Source organism: Leucoraja erinacea, chromosome 5 (genome assembly GCF_028641065.1).
Source record: "Leucoraja erinacea ecotype New England chromosome 5, Leri_hhj_1, whole genome shotgun sequence".
Lineage (NCBI taxonomy): Eukaryota > Metazoa > Chordata > Chondrichthyes > Rajiformes > Rajidae > Leucoraja > Leucoraja erinaceus.
Window position 1 is genome coordinate 68,959,033 of NC_073381.1, and position 22,786 is coordinate 68,981,818.

Genomic DNA, 22,786 nt, shown 5'->3' on the forward strand with positions numbered 1-22,786 from the left:
TCTAATATCTCCTTCATCTCAGGCTCCATTATTGTTCTGAAATAGTTCGTCAACTTGAAACAGTAAATTTATTTCTCTTCATAGATGTTGAAAGTTACCAATCTATTTTAAATTTCTAGAATCCATGTTATTTACTTTTGTGTTTCCCTCTTTGTATGACCTTGCCTTTGTGAAATGCTTTACAATACTTTTTGTAAGGAGTCAAGTTTTTTTTTTTACTGTACCATGCTGATTAACCTAGCATTGAGGTTATATATCAATATATATACAGATGCAATTATTTAATTTGCTGCTTGGTCCCAACATGAAACTGCGTAATGCAACATTAATTGCTGGCTGACTTCATTTTCAAGACTGCCATATCAGATATCTGCTTGAGAGAATATCTAGCCAAATTAAGGATACCAAACATTAAAGATAACATCAATCCTAAATTGCATTATATTTAATTATATCATATTTATACCAACCCTTGTACATTTTATGTCCAAGTTATGTGTGTTTATTGGACATAAATGTACGAAGGGTTGGTTAGTAAGTTTGCAGATGACACCACAATTGTTGGGGGGTCACGGACTGTGAGGAATGCTGCCAAAGTACCCAGTGAGATATAAATCAGCCACAGAAATTGACGGAGAAATGGCAGCTGGGGGTTAATCCGTGCAAGTGTGAGGTGTTGCACTTTTGGAGGTCAAATCTATGAGTTTTGCAAGACCCTTAACAGCATTGGTGTACAGAGGAATGTTGGGGTTCAAGTCCATAACTCCTGCAAGTGACAACACAAACAGATAGATTGGTAAAGAAGGCATATGGTATACTTGTCTACATTGCTCAGGTGAGATAGTTGATAGAAGTATATAAAATACTTGACAGAGCTATATAACATTATGAGAGACAGATACTGTATAAGATAGACACTCAGAACCTTTCTCGCAGGGGGTGGAAATGTCCAACATTAGGTGGCATAGATACAAGGTGAGAGGGGGGAAGTTTTGTGAAGATGTGCGGGGTACGTTTTTTACACAGAGAGTGGGAGGGGCCTGGAACACGCTGCCATGGATGGGATGGAGGCAGATACAACAGCGGCATATAAGAGGCTTTTGGATAGGCACGTGCAGGAAATAGAGCAATATGGATCACATACAGCAGATGAGATCAGTTTAACTTTGCATCATGTTCAGCACAAGCATTCTGGGCCAAAGGGGATGTGCTGTAATGTTCTATGTTCTTACTGCTTATATTTGCAATAAGGCAGTTAAAGAGCCAAATTGCACCTGCACCCATCTACAGGCCTTTAACAGAAATATAAATGAGACAGAAAGGGGCTCTGATTCTTTCCCAATTTCCTTTCCTCAACAAAGATTTCTCAATTGGAGCAGCGCTCAATAATGTTGGTGTGATACTAGTTTTGCTGTACGATCTAATAGTTGTTGAGATTGTGTGTCCAATGTTTCAATGGACACTTGTTTTTCTCGTCACTGCCACCTATCCACCATATGCTGGAAATTCGTGTGGTCAAGGGAGCTTTCTGGAAAGTAGCAGACACAAACTCCTCTGAAAGCAACTAAATAAATATGATTATCATCTGAAAGAGTCAAGCTTATTTTTACCCGTGTTTGGTGATAAATCAAGTCAGGGTGGGAACTGTGCCTGAGGTGATCCAGGACCTGTTACCAGCCCAGGACAAACAAAACCATCCAAACAACATGTCGGAATGAACTGCAGATGCTGGTTTACACTGAAGATAGGCACAAAATGCTGGAGTAACTCAGCAGGACAGGCAGCATCTCTGGATAGAAGGAATAGGCGACGTTTTGGGTCAAGACCGATCTTCAGACTAACAACACATCCTCTCTGCACTGTTCCTGTCAACTGGTAAAGCAGAGGTGTTTGGGGCTCAGAGATAGTCTGCCCGCATGGTTTTATGTGTAAATGGAAAACTATTTTTGACAATTTCTGTATCTTTTTTATTTATTTTACTGGAGGTGAAGGCCACTAACGTGAGCCAATGTATAATCAAGAAAAGTCTGGATTAATCCGTTATTGATTTTTTTATGTGAAGGTAACGGGCAGATTGGACAATGTACAATTGATATAATCCATCTAGATTTTTGAAAGGTCTTTGAGTCATGAATCTCAGAGGATGTAGAGTCAGGGGATATGCAGAAGGATGGATTGCAGGCTGGCTTCAGAAGACACAGTGGGAGTAAAGAATGGATATTCACAGTGGAGGAAATGAGTAATGACTTTCCATGAGGATCAGCAAAGGGATCACTGCTGTTCACAAATTAAAGATTTGGACTAGAATCAAAAGCATAATTTTAAAATTTGCTAATGATATCAAATTGGTGATGGTGGGGGGGGGGGGGGGGAGGGTAGGAGGGGTGGGTGGGAAGTGAGAAGGAGAGGGTCGTGACTGAGATAGACTGCAACAAATTACTAGGGATTAATAAACTTGTAAAACAGGCAAATAATTGGCAAATAAGTTTAACCCAGGTAAATGTGAGACAGTGGATTTTGGTCGAATGAAAAGGGAGGTAATTTATCACTTGGAAGGTGCCAGTTTAGGTGGGAGAGAGGAAGAAGGAGATTTTGAAATAAAAATCGCCAATCCCTAAAAGTTGAGATCTTAATTAGCAACACCATAAATAGAGAAAACCAAACAGTTGTGTTTTTTTCCTGAGGGATACTTTTGAAAAGTAAAGAAGTGTTAATGGGTGGCGTAAGATGGCAGCCTCACCAGTATTGTTCTTTTGTTGCATTTGGTCGGTTGTTAAATGTATGTTTTAGTGTATCTTTAGTTTTGTATTATATGGGGGTGTGGGCGGGGGAAACTTTTTTAAAATTTCTTTCCTCGAAGGAGGTGCAACTTTTTCCATATCATATCTCCGTCTGCACTGCGGCCTAACATCGTGGAGCTGGCGGTTCCTTTGTTAGGGGTCGACGGGAGCTCCAACTTCTTGAGCCTGCGGGCTTAACATCGTGGAGCACTTGGTCCCTTGGCGAGGGACCGACATCGGGAGCTCCAACCGCAGGAGCTTCGACCGCCCCGATCATGGGAGCTTCGAACGCCCCGACATGGGAGATTCGATCACCGTCCTGCGGGAGCTTCGATCGCCCTGACTGCAGAAGGTTCGACTGCTCCGACCTCGGGAGAATATGAGGGAAGAAGATAACACGTTATTGCCTTCCATCACAATGTTGATATTTATGTTAATTTCTACGTACTTGTGCGTCTTGTTGCTTTTTTGGTATGACTGTATGGCAAATCATACATTCTTGTATGTTTTTACATACTTGGCTAATAAATTAATTACAATTACAATTACAAAACTGTTCAGCGTACTGTCAAAATAAACCCAAAGGTAGCAGATGACATGGATAGTAATGCCCCTGTCCCACTTAGGAAACCTGAACGGAAACCTCTGCAGACTTTGCGCCCCACCCAAGGTTTCTGTGTGATTCCCGGAGGTTTTTGTCATTCTCCCTACCTGCTTCCACTACCTGCAACCTCTGGCAACCATCTGCAACCTCCGGGAACCGCATGGAAACCTTGTGTGGGGCGCAAAGTCTCCAGAGGTTTCCGTTCAGGTTTCCTAAGTGGGACAGGGGCATAAGGCACCACCATACATGCAGAGAGGCCTAAAATTAGGAAGAATTTTGGTTGAGTAGATGCAGATTGGTTACACTTGGGAGGAAGAACATAACGGTAGGTCATTGATGTAAAGCAGTCACTGAGGGACCCTATAGGGAATTCAAAAGTGACTGCTTGATCCAAAGAATGCCGAGAATGTGGAACTCGCTCTGAGAGGATGGTTGAAATAAGCAGTATAGATACATTTGAGGGAGAGTTTAGACAACATATGATGTAAATAGAGAACTACTTGATTTGGCTGACTACAGATGCAAAGAGGCTTGAGTGGATGGTTGGATTGAATGACCTGTATCTGTTGGATTTTCCTTTTAACATGGATGCTTGCATATTGTTAATTGAACACTAGATGGCCTCTGAAGGAAGTATGTTATGTCACTGACATTGCAAAGTTAACTCTTGTTCTAGTTTGTTACTTGTTGTTATAGCAATCTGATGGTCACGTTATTTTGAGGCTGACTTATTTAGATGTAAAAGTCTGAAAGGAATTGAATAATAAAGATCTGGCATTAGCCTCTTTGGCAAGGACGTTGTTTGCCAACATTATTTGAACAGTTACAATGATTTCCAGCAAAGTGTATATTTAATGAGAAGATAGACACAAAATGCTGGAGTAACTCAGCGGGACAGGCAGCATCTCTGGAGAGAAGGAATGGGTGACGTTTTGGGTCAAGCTCCTTATTCAGGGTGATGTCAGGGGAATGGGCGGGACAGAATGGAGTTCGAAGACAATAAGACTGGTGGGAGAACTGGGAAGGGGAAGTGATGGGGAGAGAGAGAGGGAAAGCAAGGGCTATTTGAAGTTAGAGAAGTCAATGTTCATACCATCGAGGTGTAAGCTACCCAAGCAAAATATGAAGTGCTGTTAATTCCTTAATGAGGATGTAATGATTTGTGGTTTGTGTCAGGTGCTGCAGATTCATAAACATTGTTCACAAAACTTGTGTTTTTCTCAGTTGTAAGAAATGTGAGAACCAGATGCGCCATCCCCAGGTATTTTTTGTGAAAATTATATCATAAAGCTGTTTACTGTAATGAAAATAAACTTGAAGTTGAACAGGAAGGGATACCCTGTGTACAGTGTCACTGCCCTGACTATGTTGAAATAAGCTGTGGTGAAGTAGGCCGTATTAAGGAAGAATGAATGAAGAAGGAACCAAACCTCATGATTAATGCTGTGGTGGCAAAGCAATGAAAGGCGGCCACGCTGTTCTCCATTGGACAGAAACAAACCAGAGTGCTTATCAGGCTAGTTCAAGCAAGACTGAGAAAGGCCTGAGAAAGGCATGAGAAAAATTAACTGTCTAAGGATGGTGGGATGTATGTCCATGGGATGCAAAAAGGAAGAAAAAAAAAACACGAGGATAAAATTGGAAAATACATTTACAGGACCAAAGCAGAACTCCAAAAAGTGTAGTTCTAGTGTTTTCAATTGTTTATGATAGGACAAACTTCTTATTCCAGCAATTAATCCAGTGAATCTCTATGCAGCTGTTTCCAATATCTTTTCTTAAATACGAGAACCAAAACTGTGTGAGGTACTCCAGGTGTGGTCTCACCAGATCCCTGCACAATTGTAGCAAACTACCTTAATTCTAAACCAATATGCTATTGCTTTCTGCATCTGCCTGCTGACTTTTTGTGATTTGTGCACAAGAACACAAAGATCTCTTTGTGCTTTGCTCACCTGCACTCTTTCTCCATTTAGATCATTGTCTGCTTTTAGGTTCCTTTCATTGAAGTGCAGGATCCCACAACTTCCCACATTAAACACTATTTGTCCTGTTTTCGGCCAGTCAGTTTGCCTAACTATGTACTATTGCAGAGTCCAAATATCCTTATCAGAATGTACCCTCCCATCTATTTTCATGTTGTCTACAAACCTAGATACCTTGTATTCCGCCCCTTCCTCCAGGTTAAATAATTGAGGTCATTGGGTACGTCCCTCAGCCTGAAAAAGACTTGCTTATTTTGGCACACTGTGATAACCAATCTTCAATTCATGCTAACACACTTGTCAAATACCATGTTCTTATCGTGCGCACCTCTACTTTTATGTACCACTTTGACAAATGCCTTCTGAAAATCCACAAATACTGCAGCACCAGATTCTCCTCTACACGTTATGCCCTTGGAAAAAAAAACTTGGTTTTGCAATATTGAGCTTCTCCAAATGACTAACCATTTCTTACTTGATTACATGAATGATCCAGCATTTTGCCAACAACAAAGTAGAGAAGGAGGTTCAGCAGCACATAATTCCCTGAGCTCATGTATGAACTAGTTTATACAAATCCATACCAATTTATAAATTATCCTTTAACAGGATGTTACATTTGCATAAAAGATATGCTGATAAATGAAGATGATTGGAAGCATGAGATACTATGTTGACTGAGTATGGGATTTGCAAATTGTGAGTCATGACTATAAGATTATAGCACTTTGCTTAAACTAACATGACTCTCTGTGGGTCAGCTCACATAAAAATTATGACGCAATTTTTGTAATACAATGCCTTCGACATTGGATTGTGTAGAGCTGGGTTTTTTTCACTTCTAAGCAATTCAATGTGCCGGAAGGATCTGCAGGTACTGATTGAAACTGAAGATGGACACAAAAAAGCTGGAGTAACTCAACTGGTTCCTCTTGTTGAGATATACAATTCAATTTTGATCTTACCTCTTCAGGACTGTGCTAATGACCATTTTGTGATGAAATTGCACTAATATGTTTGGGGGCCCTTGCACCACGAGCTGAGGTGATGTGTAGATTTCAGTGTCATCTCCCTCATTTTGTACAATCTTGCCAACTAAATTTTTAAGTTTTAGTTTCGAAGATACAGTGTGGAAACTGGCCCTTTGGCCCACCAAGTACAAATGCACCAGCGATCACCCATACACTCGTTCTATCCTGGACATGAGGAACAATTTACAGAAGCCAATTAACCTACAAACCTGCACGTTTTGGAATGTGGGCGGGAATCTGGAGCACCCGGAGAAAACCCATGGAGAACGTGCAAACTCCATACATGCAACACCCATAATCAGGATCAAACCCAGGTCTCTGGCACTGTAAGGCAGCAACTCTATGACTGTGCCGCCCAAGTTATCGGCCACTACCAGAGAGTGATGCAACGAGACCCAGAGATAAGCTCTGCAAAATAGGATCCTGGGAGCAGTGGAAACAAAAAATAATAGGAGGAGGAAGGTGGCAACTGTTTTAATCAGCATACACAGTCTCATCTTCTTCTTCTTCTTCTTCTTCTTCTTCTTCTTCGTGTTTTTTGGCGGTTACCGCCACCAACTGGCATGGAGTGGCATGGAGTGTGGATCAAACAACACCATTACATATACTAATAAGCTATATCCTTCTGAACAAATTGGTTACCCTAAGAAAAAGCAACAGGATTTGATAGCACTTATATGAACTCCCTTGCAAAATATCTATCAAATCAAATTGTCTCTTTCTTTTCTGAACTGCTCACTCATCCGTCCTCTCTCCTCCTCATACCTCTCACAATGTACAATGACATGCTCTATTGTCTCTTCTTGCCCACAGTATTCACATCTGCCTGTATTATGCTTGCCTATTATAAAAAGTGTACTGTTCAGACCAGGGTGTCCCAATCTAATTCTTGAAATTACTGGCTCCTCTTTTCTGCTTTTTCCTGTACATCTTATTTCTCCCACTTTCCTCTGGACTCTGTAGAACCACCGCCCTTTCCGCTCTTCCTCCCATTGCTTTTGCCATCTTTCCTTCAGTCTTTGCTTAATAATGTCTTTGATTTCAGTTTTACCTATGTTAATACTTAAATCAATCTTACTTCTTTTTGTTACCTCTTTTGCTACCTTATCTGCCATTTTGTTTCCTCTAATGCCAATGTGTGCTGGTACCCATAAAAATATGACTGTAAGCCCCATCATTTGAATCTGAATAGTGTTTGTTGTATTTCAATCAAAATGTCTGGTCTACTATCTGAATGGCTGTGCTGTAAACTCTTTATTGCTAAACTTGAATCTGAACAAATAACTGTCCTTAAAGGCCTAGTATCCTCGACCCAATGTACCGCTAACAATATTGTAATCATTTCACCTGTATATACTGAGACTTCATTATTGATCCTCTTCCCTACTTTGATGTGAAATTCTGGTGCAATAAATGCTACTCCTACTTTATCTACTGAATCTTTTGATGCATCTGTATAAATTTGGATAAAACTGTAGTATCTGTCAATGTATTCCTGTATGATGACTGAATTATACATATGTTGTTTATCCCTGTTTTCCTGTTCTAATATTGTAATGTCTACTGTTGCATCTGGAAGTATCCAAGGTGGAATTGAAGGTAATGGAACCGTTGGAACCACATTTAATTGTGCTATGCTGATTAATCAGCATACACAGCCTCATCTCCCATTTGAGTAACAGAGATAGGCACTGATTGCATGGGGCGTGTAGAACCCCTTGGTGCACAGGTGATTCTTATAATTAATTTGCAAAAGCAGTTGTGCACACTAATGGACCCAATTAACATGACAATCTTAAACAGCACCCAAAATATCCCAATAAACAGTTGGAAGGGTTGGAATGCCAGCACTCAGGTCAGTCCCATCATTATATTACCCAGTTTATTTCCTTACATACAGTAAGCTAATAACTTACTAATCAGCACATTTATTGGCTGTGAGGGGAGACCAGTGCTCACTTGGAAAATCCACTGAACACAGGGACTGTACTAACTCCACGCATATTGCACTGGAGGTCAGGATTGGTCCCTGGTTGTGAGGCGGAGTGACTACCTGTTGTGACACAGATAGTAAAGGAGCAACAGAAGTAACGTGTCATTGCCACAGACATCTGTGGAATCCACGCCAGTGGATTTTTTTAAGGCAGAGATGGACAGATTCTTGATTAGTAAAGGGCCTGTTCCACTTTCCCGAGCAGCTCACAAATTCTCCCGAGTTTTCCCCTCGATTCAAACTCGGAGAATATTCATAAAGGGTCCATAGGAGGCCGTAGGAGTCCGTAGATATATCGTACCTACGGCTGACATAACGAGCCGCTTCGATATTTCTACAGACTCCGACGGACCCGTTACCAACATTCTCCGAGTTTGAATCGAGGGGAAAACTTGGGAGAATTCGTGAGCAGCTTTCCTGGGAGAATTCGTGGGACAGGCCCTTAAGGGTGTCAGGATTTATGGGGAGAAGGCAGAAGAATGGAGTTAGGAGGGAAAGACAGATCAGCCATGATTGAATGGCGGAGTAGACTTGATGGGCTGAATGGCTTAATTCTGCTCTGCAAACTTATGAACTTAGAATGTGTTTCGCTTAGCTTGCTATAGGTGAACATGACCAATGCAGTGTTAAACTCTTGCAAAAGTTGTCACTTTTAACAAACTTTCTCTCACCTTATCTTGCTGCCTGCAATTGTCTGCATAGAGTTGGCAGGAAAGTTACTCCTGGAGAGCATATGTTTCATCACACCCTGTCACCTCTATTACACATTTCTGCTTCCCAGAGAGCTCTTTCCTCTGTGGTGAATCAAGGCTTTGGTGCGGGAAGATGACAATTACATTAATTAGTGCTCACAGTTTCAAGGGACTGAGTAAACAAGGGTGCAATGATCCGTTGACATAGACTGTAGTACCATCATTTCAATCTGACCGTCCAATAGGTCTAACTCAGTGGGACAGGCAGCACCTCTGAAGAGAAGGAATGGGTGATGTTTCCGGCCGAGACCGGGGGGTCTGAAGAAGGGTCTCGACCCGAAATGCCATCCATTCCTTCTCTCCAGAAATGCTGCTCGTCCCACTGAGTTACTCCAGCACTTAGTGACTCTTTGGTGGAAACCAGCATCTGCAGTTTCTTCCTACACCATCCAATAGGTCTGTTGTTGCTGCTGCCTTCATTTTTCTCCTTCTAAAAGATGCTTTTAGTTTTCACTCCAGTTTACATTGAAAGCAACACCCTGCTCTTGAATGTTATCCCAGAGGAGGTTCATTTGGTTCCCGTGTGTAATAGTTGAGGCTGCACTGAAGCAGAAAGCATATGTGTGGTTTCCATCTGTGCCTCCACACGTTGCCACCTACATCAGATGCACTGTCATTGTTACCCAGCAAAGTAGTGCATCTGACCTCCGGTGTGGTCATTGTAGATTGATAGTGCATGTGAGCCAATCACACACAGGCCAGCACCACTAACTCCACCCCTCCACAATACCCACACTAATGCCCCATTCCGGCACTTCGGTTCGAGCAGCTAGGATGTATTGATAACCTGTTGTCCTAAGTGCTGCTAAGTGCTCATTAAAGATGTGTTTAAATCACACAATGACTCTGGCTCGTGTTTACAGTCATGGTCCCTTGACTCTGCCCAACATGAAAAAGCATGAAGGACCAGCGTGGAAACAGGTCCTTTGGCCCACCGAGTCCACGCCGACCAGCAATCACCTGTACACTAGCACTTTCTTACACTCCATTAAATTAGAAGCCAATTAACCTACAAACCTGCATGTCTTTGGAATGTGGGAGGAAACCAGAGCACCCAGAGAAAACCAATGTGGTAATACTGAGAACTTGCAAACTCCGTACGGACAGCACCCATAGTCAGGATCAAACGGGTCTCTGACGGTGCAAGGCAGTAACTCTACCACTGCGCCAATGTTTTGCCCCCTTTTTGTCAGGCAAAGTTGAAAACACATTAAAATATTTCAGTGCTGAGCAGAGCTTCTCTCGCCTGTAGCCCATTGGTGCCAGGTTATTCACCCATAGGGATATCTCTCTAACCATATCTGCACAAGCTATGCTATGACAGTCTTTGAAGTGGCGCTGCAGGAGGTCAGGTACAGGTTGTAAAGGAGATGAGGAGGATTACTTTAGTCAGATGGTGGTGAATTTGTGGAATTATTTGCCACAGAATGCTGTGGAGGTCAAGTCAATGGATATATTTACGGCAGAGATAGATTCTTGATTAGTATGCATGTCAGTGATTTTGGGGAGAATGGGGTTGAGAGTATGAATATGAGCCATGATGGAATGGCGGAGTAGACTTGGTCCAAATGGCCTAATTCTGCTCATATCACTTATCAACATAAACTTATGTGCTGACACATTTTGGTCATTTTCATCATCGTCTCATCCTCCCTCCTTGCTCTTGCTTCCTTCTTTTCTTGCTTTGATTCATGCTGTTCTGAGGAGAAACCTGGGAGTGTCTCTCCTTATACCCTGAAAAGACAAAGCAATATTTATACAGTGAGCCCAAAGCAACTTTATGGTGCAGCAACACAGTGGTAAGGAGGATTTTTTTCCCCCCACAAAGATGAAATTAAAGGGGATTGATGATTACGATGAAATGTTGTTATTGAGCACAGTTGACAGATTCCTGTATGCCTCTGCTCTTGAAGTAGTCTGTGCCTCCGTGGTCCTTTTATCCCATGAGTTGGAGGATGGTCTCCTCAATCCAGACAAGGAGCTGCAGATGCTTTCAATTATTGCTGGTCTGTTGGGAATTGAACTGGCTCTGTTTTAGTGTTTTATTCCCATTCAAACCCTGCATCCACCCCACCCCCCCCCATTCCCCCCCATCCACCCCTCCCCCTCCCATCCCCCCCATCCCCCCATCCCCTCATCCACCACCATTTACCCCATCCCCCCCATCCCCCCTCACCCTCCCCATCCACCCCCCCCCCCCCACCTCCCCCCCCATCCCCCCATCCCCCCATTTACCCCATCCCCTCATCCACACCCCCCCCCCCATCCACCCCAACCACCACATGCTACAATAATGCCTGACTGGGAGGTAGGTTGTATCAGGTTATGCTAAAGGCCTTTGCGCAATGGTTTTTCTGCTGTTGGTACCAATCTAAGTAATTGTTCAGAATGTCTCATTGTACAACCAGATTAATCAAATGAATCAAAGGCAAAGAGCTAATATAATCATTAACCTTTCATAATTCTTTTTTGCCATATTCAAAGGTAAATCATCTTTTCTTACATTAAAGTTACATTTTCTTAAGGCTTTAGACAATTAGATAAAAAGGCTGATTAAAAGACATAGAGCAGATGGGGTTGGAAACTCCGCAGTTCTCTGCTTCAGAACCCAAACCTCCAGTTGCCTCAGAGATTTGCTTTTCGACATAACTTCTGGACTTGTATAGTTGGCTACATATAATAAAGGAAAGTCAGTGAACTTTTTTTTTAAATAGACAAGCTGGTAATCAATTGCATGAATTCAGCAAAAAGAAGGTCCGAGATAACAAATGTAATTTGATTTCCCCAATTAACTGGAAGTACTTGAACTTTATTTAGCCTTCCATCACACTGAGGAAAGTGTAGGAATCACTGTGGTGGATGTTTATGTTAAAATGTGTTTTGGGTGATCTGTTGCTTTTCATTTGTATGACTGACGTGGCAAATGAAATTCCACGAATGTTGCAAAACATACTTGGCAAATAAAGTATTATTCTGACTATTCTGATTCTACTCTGATTAATGTTCTTGTTTCATTGTTGCAGAGAAATGCAGGTATGTTTTTTCCTGACGATGGTGCTTCTGCAGCGATGCCTACATGCATCCACCAGAGAGCAGAGCAGCACTGGGTCCCATACCTATTACGCTGCAGAAATTGAGGGAGACAGCACTGTAGCCATGGCTTTGGCCAAACGCCATGGAGTAGACTTCATTGGAAAGGTCAGTGCATATTTATGTTTGGTTACATTAGCTTTATCCTTTTCTCTGACAAGACATCTTACCTTTTACTCTGTGTGTCATTAGAAGGGTTTTGAAAAATGACCCACAGCCAGATCTATTAAAATGTTGATCCCTTATTGAAGTGTTGATTATTATTTTTATTTAATACCACAAAGCAATTCAAATTTAAGAGAAACACATTTGGAATATTTCACAGCTCTGATTTAATGCCTATGTTTATAGCTGTTGGAGAATTTCTCAGTACTTAATACTTGTATTTAATATTTATACTTAGGAAATTAAGGAAAGCAAATGGCTCTGCCTTTCATAAGTTTTTAACAAATTAACAAAATATTAGGAATAGCACCATCTGTGGTGGGAAGATTACAAATAATAGTACCAAGCCATTCTGTAAAGAACAAATCATATTACAATGGAGGGTTATGTAGTCCTAATAGGAAAGAATATAGTTTTTTGTATAAAGCTTTTGTATGAGTTCACTGATCTGACATTCCCAGTACATGAGGTGTGTCCAGGTCAGGATTAAAGTGAGATGCTGTAAATCAACTCCCTGACCTGTGCCAACCAGGTCAAGGTCATCTGAGATTCTGAAGTGCGTCATGGGACTCAAAGGTTAATCCCTCCTTCCTCTCCCTGCAGCAGTTATCAGGTCAGTCTGAAGAAGGGTCTCGGCCCGAAAGGTCACCTGTTCCTACCATCTGAAGATGCTGCCTGTCCCGCTGAGTTACTCTAACATTTGGTGTCCATCTTTGGTGTAAACGTGCATCTGCAGTTTTGTTCTACACATGAATTGTTTCTGGCATGTTTTGATTTTATCTTTGGCCTGTGTCTCATTTGCGCGTAGTTACTCAGAGTGCAGTGAAATTACTTGCTACATCATGCTTTCTTTAATATCGCCATGCCGGCTGGGGAATGAGTGCTTGAGTGGGACATAAAAAACTGTGCGTATGTCCATATCCATGATACTCTGCAGGATGGTGTCACATTGGATGAGACTGTAACCATTTAGAGCTTTGCTTAGCTGGGAAATCCTTTGCCTCGAACTTTTTTCCCCAAAATATGTGAATCTCTGGAACTCTCTCCACAGAGGGTTTTTTTTCTTGCCTTTTTTATGTTTTTGGCCAAGGGGGTGTGAGTGAATGGCGGTGCAGGCTCGAAGGGGCTGGCCTAAACTTAATTTCTATGCCTATGTAACCATTTTTTGATGTGCCTCGATGTTTCCCCAAAAAGTTGTTATGATATCTTTTTTTTTTTTTTCTTGCCTTTTTTTTTGAGTCACACTGGCTGTAAAAAAATGCCTATGAATTTTGATGTGTGATGAAAGATTAATAACTGACCCAAAAGCTTATGAACAAATAATTCTAATTCAATACCTGGGCACGTGTGAAGGGAAAGATGAGAATTGTAAGGATTATTTCAATTCTTTTTCCCAGTGAATTTTCATCAGATTTTTATCCAACATCAATTAGCTGAGTTTGGAGCGGATGCCTGATCACCTCATGCTGGGTGGATTTCTTTTAGTAACTGTAAGAAGATGAACCAGTTACATTCCTATAGTGTAATAACACCACTAACAGGTCACCTTCCTCTGCCAAGTCAATATGGGAATGGGTGGAATTAAAGTGGTTGGCAACTAGGAGAACCAAGAGGCCACAGCAGAGAGTGTGTGGCTTGTCAAAGCCGTTACATTGTCTGCGTTTGGCCTCATCCATGTAGAGGCCACATGAAGAGCAGCAAATGTAATAGATGAGATTGGAGAAGATGCAAGTGAATCTCTGTCTCACCTTGAAGAGCTGTTTCTGTCTCTGGTGAGGGAGGAGATTCAAGTTTGGAGATACAGTATGGAAACAGACCCTTTGGCCCATTGAGTCTATGCCAACCAACGATCATTCCGTACACTAACGCTATCCTGCATCTACATGATAGGAATTGTTTACAATTCTACCAAAGTCAATTAATCTACAAAGCTGTACTTTGGAGTGTGTGGAAACTGGAGCACCCGTAGAAAACCCAGGTGGTCACAGGATAAAATGTCCAAACTCAGTACAGACAGAATCCAGGTCAGGATCAAACCTGGGTGGATGGCGCTATAAGGCAGCAGCTCTACTGCTGTGCCACCCTAATGCCACTGTGCCATCCTATGTGCCACTGTGCCACCCATGGTGACAGAAGGTGAAAGGACAGGTGTTACATTCTGAAGGTTGGATGGGAAAATAGCCAGTGGCGGGGAGAGAGAGGGATGAGTGTGGAGGGATGAGAGTGGAGGGATGAGTGAACCATCGAGTCGTGGAGAGAGCAGTCCCTGCTAAAAGGGGTGGGGAGTGAAGATGTGATGTGGGTGGGTTCAGTTTTACTGATGATCATGAGATGGATCTTCTGCTTGCTGGGCCAGGTGTAAAAGTGTTGCAGATCAGCTGACTAGTACATTAAGTACCCTCAATTTCACTTCACTGGAGAACTAAAAGATAGAAACTTGCAGTCAATGATCTTCTGATGTGCGAGACCAGTTTTATGTCCACAGACACAAAGTTAAAAATTTACTCCCACCTCTTTCGGGGAAACCTTGCTAATGATACACAAAAGGCAACATCTATTTTGTTTTCACGTATAGTAGAACGTTTTAATATTGGCAAAAAAAATAGCATGTCGTTTTTCTTTTACTGTAAGCATGCATGAAATGTTGTTTAAAAGTAATTAAATAGAGGTTCACTCATTTTCATGAAGAAAAAGTCTCAGGCAAGCTGTGAATCATGGAATGTCTGGGCAGGATTCCATCGTGCTGCACAGCTTTGCCTTTTGTTTCACACTTGTGAAAATAATGAAGAAGTTACGAGTATAACTGGGCCCAATTTTACTTTGTAGTCAGTGTTGCTGGTGCAGTGCTAATTGTAGCTTTCCTTACATATGTGCAAACTCTGAATTTAAATCTGAAAATTGGTTTACGCAAGTTAACTGAGATATATATTTCTGGAACTCTTCTGTGCAGTACAGCCCAGGAAGTACTGTGATCCCACCCACAAGACCCAAAGAAATATTCAAATGTTATGTCATTTTGTATTGGAGGTCCAGTTGTTCTAAGGAGTTGTACTTCCTTGAGGAGTCTTGCTGAAAGAGGGGTCATCGAGTCATAGAAGCCTCTTGACCCAACAGAATGCTTTAATTTAAAGTATTTTAACGAACAGCGGCGCAGCGGTAGAGTTGCTGCCTTACAGCGCCAGAGACCCGTGTTCAATCCGGACCATGGGTACTGTCTGCACGGAGTTTGTACGTTCCCCCTGTAACCACGTGCGTTTTCTCCGGGCGCTTCAATTTCCTCCGAAACTCCAAAGGAGTCTGGGATGGTAGGTTAATAGGCTTTGGTAAGTTGTGAAATTGTCCCTAGTGTGTAGGATAGTGATATTGTACGGGGTTATCACTGGTTGGCTCGGACAGTGGGCTGAAGGGCCTGTTTCCGCGCTGTATCTCTAAAGTCAAGAGTCAACAATCAAGAGTGTTTTACTGTCATACTAGACTAAGTAGGACCTGTTGGGTCCCAGTCACATGGGAGGCCTGGTCCCCCAAAGCAACCCATTCCCCACTCCACCAATATTCCACCACTCACCTGTTCCCCCAACAAAACGGCAGGAGCGTTCTGTAGCCGGGGGATGGGGACGGCTTTCAGGCTGGTGGGGGGGGGGGGGGGGGGGGGGGGGGGGGGGGGGGGGGGGGGGTGTGGGGGAGGAGCAGTGTGGGGGGGGGGAGGGGGGTGTGTGTGGGCGGTATGGGGGGAGGGGGGTGCTGTGGGGGAGTGGGTTGTGGGCGTGGGTTGGGGATGGTTTGGGGGTGGGGGATAGGGGGTTGTGGAGGTAGGGGCGGTAGTAGGGATTGTGGAGGTAGGTGGGGTGGGGGTTGTGGGGTTGGGGAGGCGGGGTTTGTGGGAGTAGGGGGGTTGTGGGAGTAGGGGGGTTGTGCGAGTACGGGGGTTGTGCTGTGGAGGGGGGGGGCTGGTGGGGGGTGGGGGGGGGGGTTGTGGAGGTTGGGGAGGAGGTGTATGTGGGAGGGGGGAGGGTGTGTGTGGTGTGTGTGCCTGCGGCATCACACACACACACTAACCACCCCCCCCACCACACACACACACACACACACACACACACTCTAACCACCCCCCTTCATATTATATTAATACTAGATTAAGTGGGACCCATTGGGTCCCCGACGCACAGGTGGTCTGGTCCCCCAACGCAACACATTCCGTCTGAAGAAGGGTCTCGGCCCGAAACGTTGCCTATTTCCTTCGCTCCATAGATGCTGCTGCACCCGCTGAGTTTCTCCAGCTTTTTTGTGTACCAACACATTCCCCAATGCAATATTCCACTACTCACCTTTTCCCCAACGCAAACTGTTCCTCCAAAGCAATATTCCACCACCACTCACCCGGAGCCGGTGTGGGGGGGGGGGGGGGGGGGGGTGTGGTGGGAGGGGAGGTGTGTATGTGTTGCATCTCTTGTTGCGTTCTTCAGGCGGGGGGAGAATCCTGCACCTGGAGGAGGGGGATGGCTTCAGGTGGGTCCTGTCGGGGGCTGGTGGGAGGTCTGGGGGACGCACCCTGCTCTCTCCCCATGCTGCTGCTCTCTCCACGCTGCTCAACACACTCTTCTCACACTGTTCCTTCAGCTTTATTCTCCTTGCCGCTGGTGATTGACAGCAGGTGCCGGAAGTGACAGTTTTTACGATATTTAAACTTTCATAACTGTTGTACTGTTCTACCAATCGTAACAAAACTTGTTGCACTTGCAGCACAGGAGAATGGCGTGTAAGGTGGCAAAAAATCGTAGCACTATCGGGTACCGTTTTTGCGCAAATTTAAAAGCAATGCAAACTTAAAGAGGACAAGATGAGAGTTTTATAAGTATACTAGACCAAGTGCAGACCCGTTGGGTCTGTTTCCCCAACTGCGTTTGTGGTGGGGGGGGGGGGGGGGGGTGCTGCGGCATCACACTCACATTAGCCTCCCCCCAAACACGCAGGTGGGGGGAGGGGGGTGAGAAGAGGTGAGGGGCGGGAGAGGAGGAGGAGGAAACGGGACAGATTTTGGAGGAAAAGGAGAGCGGGGTAGGGGGTGAGAGAGGGGGATTGGGGAGAGAGATGTGGGGGGGGATGGGGGGAGGGGAGGGGAGGGAGGGGAGGGAGAGAGGGGGTGGGGGGAGAGGGGAAAGAGTGGGGAGGGAAGAGGAGAGGGGTAGGGGGAGTGATGGAAGAGGGACAGAGGGGTAGCAGGAAGGGGGTGGGTGGAGAGAGGGAAGGAGGTAGGGGAGAGAGGGATGGGTGGGAGAGGGAGAGGGGTGAGGAGAGGGAAACATAGAAACATAGAAATTAAGTACTGGAGTAGGCCATTCGGCACTTCTAGCCTGCACCACCATTCAATATGATCATGGCTGATCATCCAACTCAGTATCCTGTACCTGCCTTCTCTCCATACCCCCTGATCCCTTTAGCCACAAGGGCCACATCTAACTCCCTCTTAAATATAGCCAATGAACTGACCTCAACTACCTTTTGTGGCAGAGAATTCCAGAGATTCACCACTGTGTGAAAAATGTTTTTCTCATCTCTGTCCTAAAGCATTTCCCCCTTATCCTTGAACTGTGACCCCCTTGTTCTGGTCTTCCCCAACATCCGGAACAATCTTCCTGCATCTAGCCTGTCCAACCCCTTAAGAATTTTATACGGAGGGGTGGGGGGAAGAAGGATTTGATTAAAAACGTGTACTTAAACATGACGAAATGTAATGAGGAGCGGATACTTAGAATGAAAAGTGAAATCTCTACCGAAATGGAAAAGATGTCGGCGATTCTGCAACTGGTTTCTGAGTTGCAGTGAATCAAAGGAAGAAATGCAGCAGGCAGCCGTACATGTAAATGGATTCATTCCGATTGGACATCTGCGAGCAGATGGGCATTGTGATTGGACATCTGCGAGCATTGGGCATTGTGACATCACACGATGGAAATGAATCAAAAGGCAGAAAGGCATCCGGACGGCAGCCGGTCGGATGGCACGAGAGTTTTATATATTAATAGATAGATTATATTATATTATATAAATATATTATATAAATATACAGCCACAGACTTTTATATAATAATAGATAGATAGATTATTCATTCGCTCCTTTTACCTCATCCCCGCCCTATCCACTCACGCATAGCCCCCAACTCACAGGTGTGTCTAGAGAGTGAGAGGGAGGGGTTGTAGTGAGAAAGCGCAGAGAGAGAGGAGCAGAGACAGAGAGAAGGGGGGGGCAGAGACAGAGAAAGAGAGTTGGAGAAAGAGGGGGAGGGGCGGAGAGAGAGGGAGGGAGAGAAAGGGGGGGAGGGAGAGAGGGGGGCGGAGGGAGGGAGTGGGGGAAGGGGGATAGAGGGGGTGGAGAAAGAGGGGAGGTGAAAGGGGGGGAGAGAAACGGGGGGGGGGGGGGGGGAGAAAAGGGGGGGGAGAGAGAGGGGGGGGGGGGGGGGGGGGGGGGGGGGGGGGGGGGGGGGGAGTGAGAGAGATGGGGAGAGAGAGAGAGGGAGGGTGTGGGAAGGCCCGGGCCGAGCTGAGGACCGGAGCCAAATCAGGCCGAGCCAAGCCGAGCCAAGGCTCGAAAAAAAAAGGCGCGAGAAAAGAAGTTCAGTGTGTATATATTAACATCCACACATACTCAATAAATAAACAAATATAATGCAATAATAATAATAATAATAATAATAGTCTGTTGTAGTCCAGAGCTTATTTGTAGTCGTGTTCAATAGCCTGATGGCTGTAGGGAAGAAGCTGTTCCTGAACCTGGACGTTACAGTTTTCAGGCTCCAGTACCTTCTTCCCGATGGCAATGGTGAAATGAATGTGTGACCAGGATGGTGCGAGTCTTTGATGATGTTTGATGCCTTTTTAAGGCAAGTCTTTGTTCAGAAACAAGTCAGAAAGATATATTTTGTCTTGTAGAAGAAATGCCTGGCTTTTCAATTCGAACAAAGATAACAAATAAAGTGTAAAGTATACGTTCCATTCACAGTCATATTTTGAAAGTGTTAGAGTGGAATGTTACACCAACACAGAGTTTTGGCGGATATAAAAGATGACTGGACATTATATTGAAGTAGTTAAATGAGAGTTGTCCTTGACCACCATTTATTCTCCTTGCAACATAATTACTTGGAGAAAAAAAGAAGAAGTGGGCATTGTAATTTTGTTGTTTGTGTCACCTTCCATTGAGAACATTGGCCGCTATGTTGCTGGAGCTGCAGCGGTGGCATTAATTTGCAGCTCATGAATAGTTCAATGGTTCAATAGTACTTTATGGTCATCTGGCCATTGTGATGTTCTGAGGCCATGGAAGACTTTACAGGACAGACCATGCTTATTGAGTATCTCATGACGATAATAGTTATGAGATGCGACATATTCCTTTGGAAGGATTTGTCTGTGCAGTAATGTAAAAGCTTTTATTTCTGGTCTGTCGTGGGATTTTCTGCTAACCTGCCTAGCTGAAGGCCTTTATTTAAGTTTGTTGTCACAGTCTTGGAATTATACAGCACAGGAACAGGCCCCTCAGCCCAAACTATCTGTTCGGACTGAGATATATACCTGAGCTAGTTCCATTTGCCTGTGTTATAGCCCTCTAAACCTATTATATCCATGTACCTGCTCAAATGTATTTTCAACATTGTAAGTATACCCACCTCTATAGCTTCTTCCAACAGCTCATTTCATATGCACACCAACCTCCGTGTGAAAAATTTGACCAGATACATTCCCTTCTCACCTTAAACCAATCCCTTCTAGTTTTAGACTTCTTTACCCTGGGAATATGACTCTGACCATCAGTGGCAGACTGGGTCTAGAAATATTGGTTGCCAGGAGACAAAGGGGGCCCACCCACAACTACAATGTTATCATTTAACAGGGGCCCACTTGCCATCACTTGCTATCACTTCATTAGGGGCCCACTTGCCATCGGGCAAGCTGACACCCTGGCCTGTCCGCCGCTGCTGACCATCCTTTCTCGACTACCCTTATGATCTACAAGGCCACCCCTACACCTCTTAACACCCAGGGGGAAAAAGTCCCTGCCTAGTCAGCCTTTCCTTATAATAACTCAAGTACTCCAGTCCCGTTAAGTCAATCGAGCTTTATCTTTGACAAAAGCCTTGCCACACCTTCATTCATATTGTGCCATTGCTGTAGAAACTGGGGTGTTGCCAGACATTGGATCCAAACTACAAGTTCCCACACTGGCTCCAATAAAAAGCTTGTCCCTTAAATGTATTTTTATCCAAATAGAGAAGAATATGAAATATATGACTGAGGTTTGCACTGTCAGCTGGAAGTCAGGTTGCTACTCTGGCTCGTCCTCATCTCTTGCTGAGCAGTGAGTAAATCACAGGACAATGCTTGGGTATGACTTGCATGCTAGCCAAAGTCACCAGTTTTACTGACTGGTGCACTAAGCTTAAACAAATAGTTGTAGATATTTATTTCATCAAGGTACATTCAACTGTTAATCTCCCTTTGGCATGTAGAGTTATGATATATAACCAACTTTGGAAGCGTCAAATTAATATGCTATGAAATACAACCTGAATATTGGATATGTGACATATTTTCCTCATTTATATTTTGTTGACATGTTCAGTGGCTGCAGGATGTTCTGAAATTTGTGCATTACAGAGCAATATGTTTTAGTTTGATGTGTAAGTCACGTCTTGCTGCAGGTTTTAATTTATGGTATGTATCAGGATTTTGATGAGCAGAGCAAAATAAGTTACAAATCTTTTTTTATTGAAGTGACAATAAAATACTAACATAAACAGGTGCAACCAACACTAAATTTAAGCACAAATAATTGGAGAGGGACATTTCTCTTACTTTTACTATCAAAACGCACTAACTAACTCGAGCAGAGAGCATATGGTGCATATGAAGCAGTAAAGTACTAAACACCAGCCCTCACCGAAGTATATTTGAATCCTGACTCTGCAAAAAGAATATGTGGCAGTGTCTTGGGTATAGAATCGTCTGTGGATTACTCTGTGTAACAAAAGGAAAGCATTGTACTTGGAGTTGTTGCTTTCACATTCAACTGCAATAGCGTTCCCTGTTTCAGCTCTTTGGTTCTTGTGTTAAAGGACATTCTAAGGCACTGAGGGATGGGTTTGTGTGATAGAAATGAAGTGCTATGCGAATTTTATAACAAAGCTATTTGCTTCATCAGCTAAAAATGTTAGTTGTTCAGATTGTGTAAGAACAAAAGCAATTTCCCCCATACTGAATACATGAATTTATATTTACATCCACAGACTAACCGATGTCTGTGTGACATAACTAAACCAATGATTCCCTGATATCACCTACCAAAAAGAGAAACAAGAATTGTGCATAGTTTTGTTTTGGCTTGTTTGAGTGTTATGAGGTGCAATTTTGCTTTCGATCTATTAACTTGCTGACAAATCAGGATTTGCACATTGTTCAGCACCAGCCTGTTAGCAAGAAACCTATCGCTCTATATAGGACCCTTGCTTTCTCATTTTACATTTCAATTGTGTTCTGAAATGCTGCTAATGTCTGTGCCACTGTTGATACACCCAATAGATTATCTCAAATACTGATAATGCTTTGGGTCAAGAAATTATTCTTAAAATATTTTAAAGATGAATTAACCTGGTTGATAATTATATCACCAGATGTGCTCTCCTGGTTTTAACTGAGGAAATATTTTGGCAATTGTTTAAATGAGAGGTGAAAAAGCCTATTAGTTTTCTAATGGGATAAAAAGAAAAAAAAACTGTTCCTCTTTACTGAATCTTGTACAGAATAATTTGGCCAGATGTATCCAGAAGTTGCATGCAGACAAAATTCTGTACAATATTACAGGAGACAATAAGGCCAGTTCAGAGATCTTACCAGAACTTGTGTTGTGCATGCAATTAAATCCCAAGGTCAAACAATTTACAGACAATTACTTTTCTAACATCTTTAGAAATGGCTGCTTATGTGTCTTTAATTTTAAATTATACTGATATGCGAATTCTCCCCAAAGGTTAATGCTGACTAAATCCAGCTGTGACCTGACATGAAGCGACAGCGCAGGGCTTAATTATCCTCTGGATAGTCATTTACTTGGAACCATTAAAGAAAAATGCACTGTGGAGAAGATTTGGGAGGGGGGGAAAAAAAAAGAGGATCAGTCTATCTCCAACTCTCAATCTGATGTCAAGAAATATGTGGGAGGAAGGTGGGGGGTGGTGGGGATTGGGGGTAGGTGGGTGGTGGGAGAAAGAAAAGGACATTTTATTTAAGAAAAAAAATGCGGTTAGCTATCTGGCTTAATGACAGAAAATTGTTCATCCTACTGTTTTTTTTAGGAGATTAAATTACAATCTAGTTCATTTTACCCGTTGCCTA

General features: G+C 43.4%; 1 protein-coding gene across 1 annotated transcript in view; it reads left to right on the forward strand.

Moving 5' to 3' along the window:
* LOC129697375 (PC3-like endoprotease variant B) overlaps positions 1–22,786 on the forward strand; it is a 1,319,937-nt gene that overhangs the window by 65,919 nt on the left and 1,231,232 nt on the right. The window contains exon 4 of the mRNA XM_055635860.1: positions 12,169–12,343. Coding sequence (XP_055491835.1) covers positions 12,173–12,343 — 171 coding nt within the window. The 5' untranslated portion in view covers positions 12,169–12,172. The remainder of the gene's footprint in view (positions 1–12,168; positions 12,344–22,786) is intronic.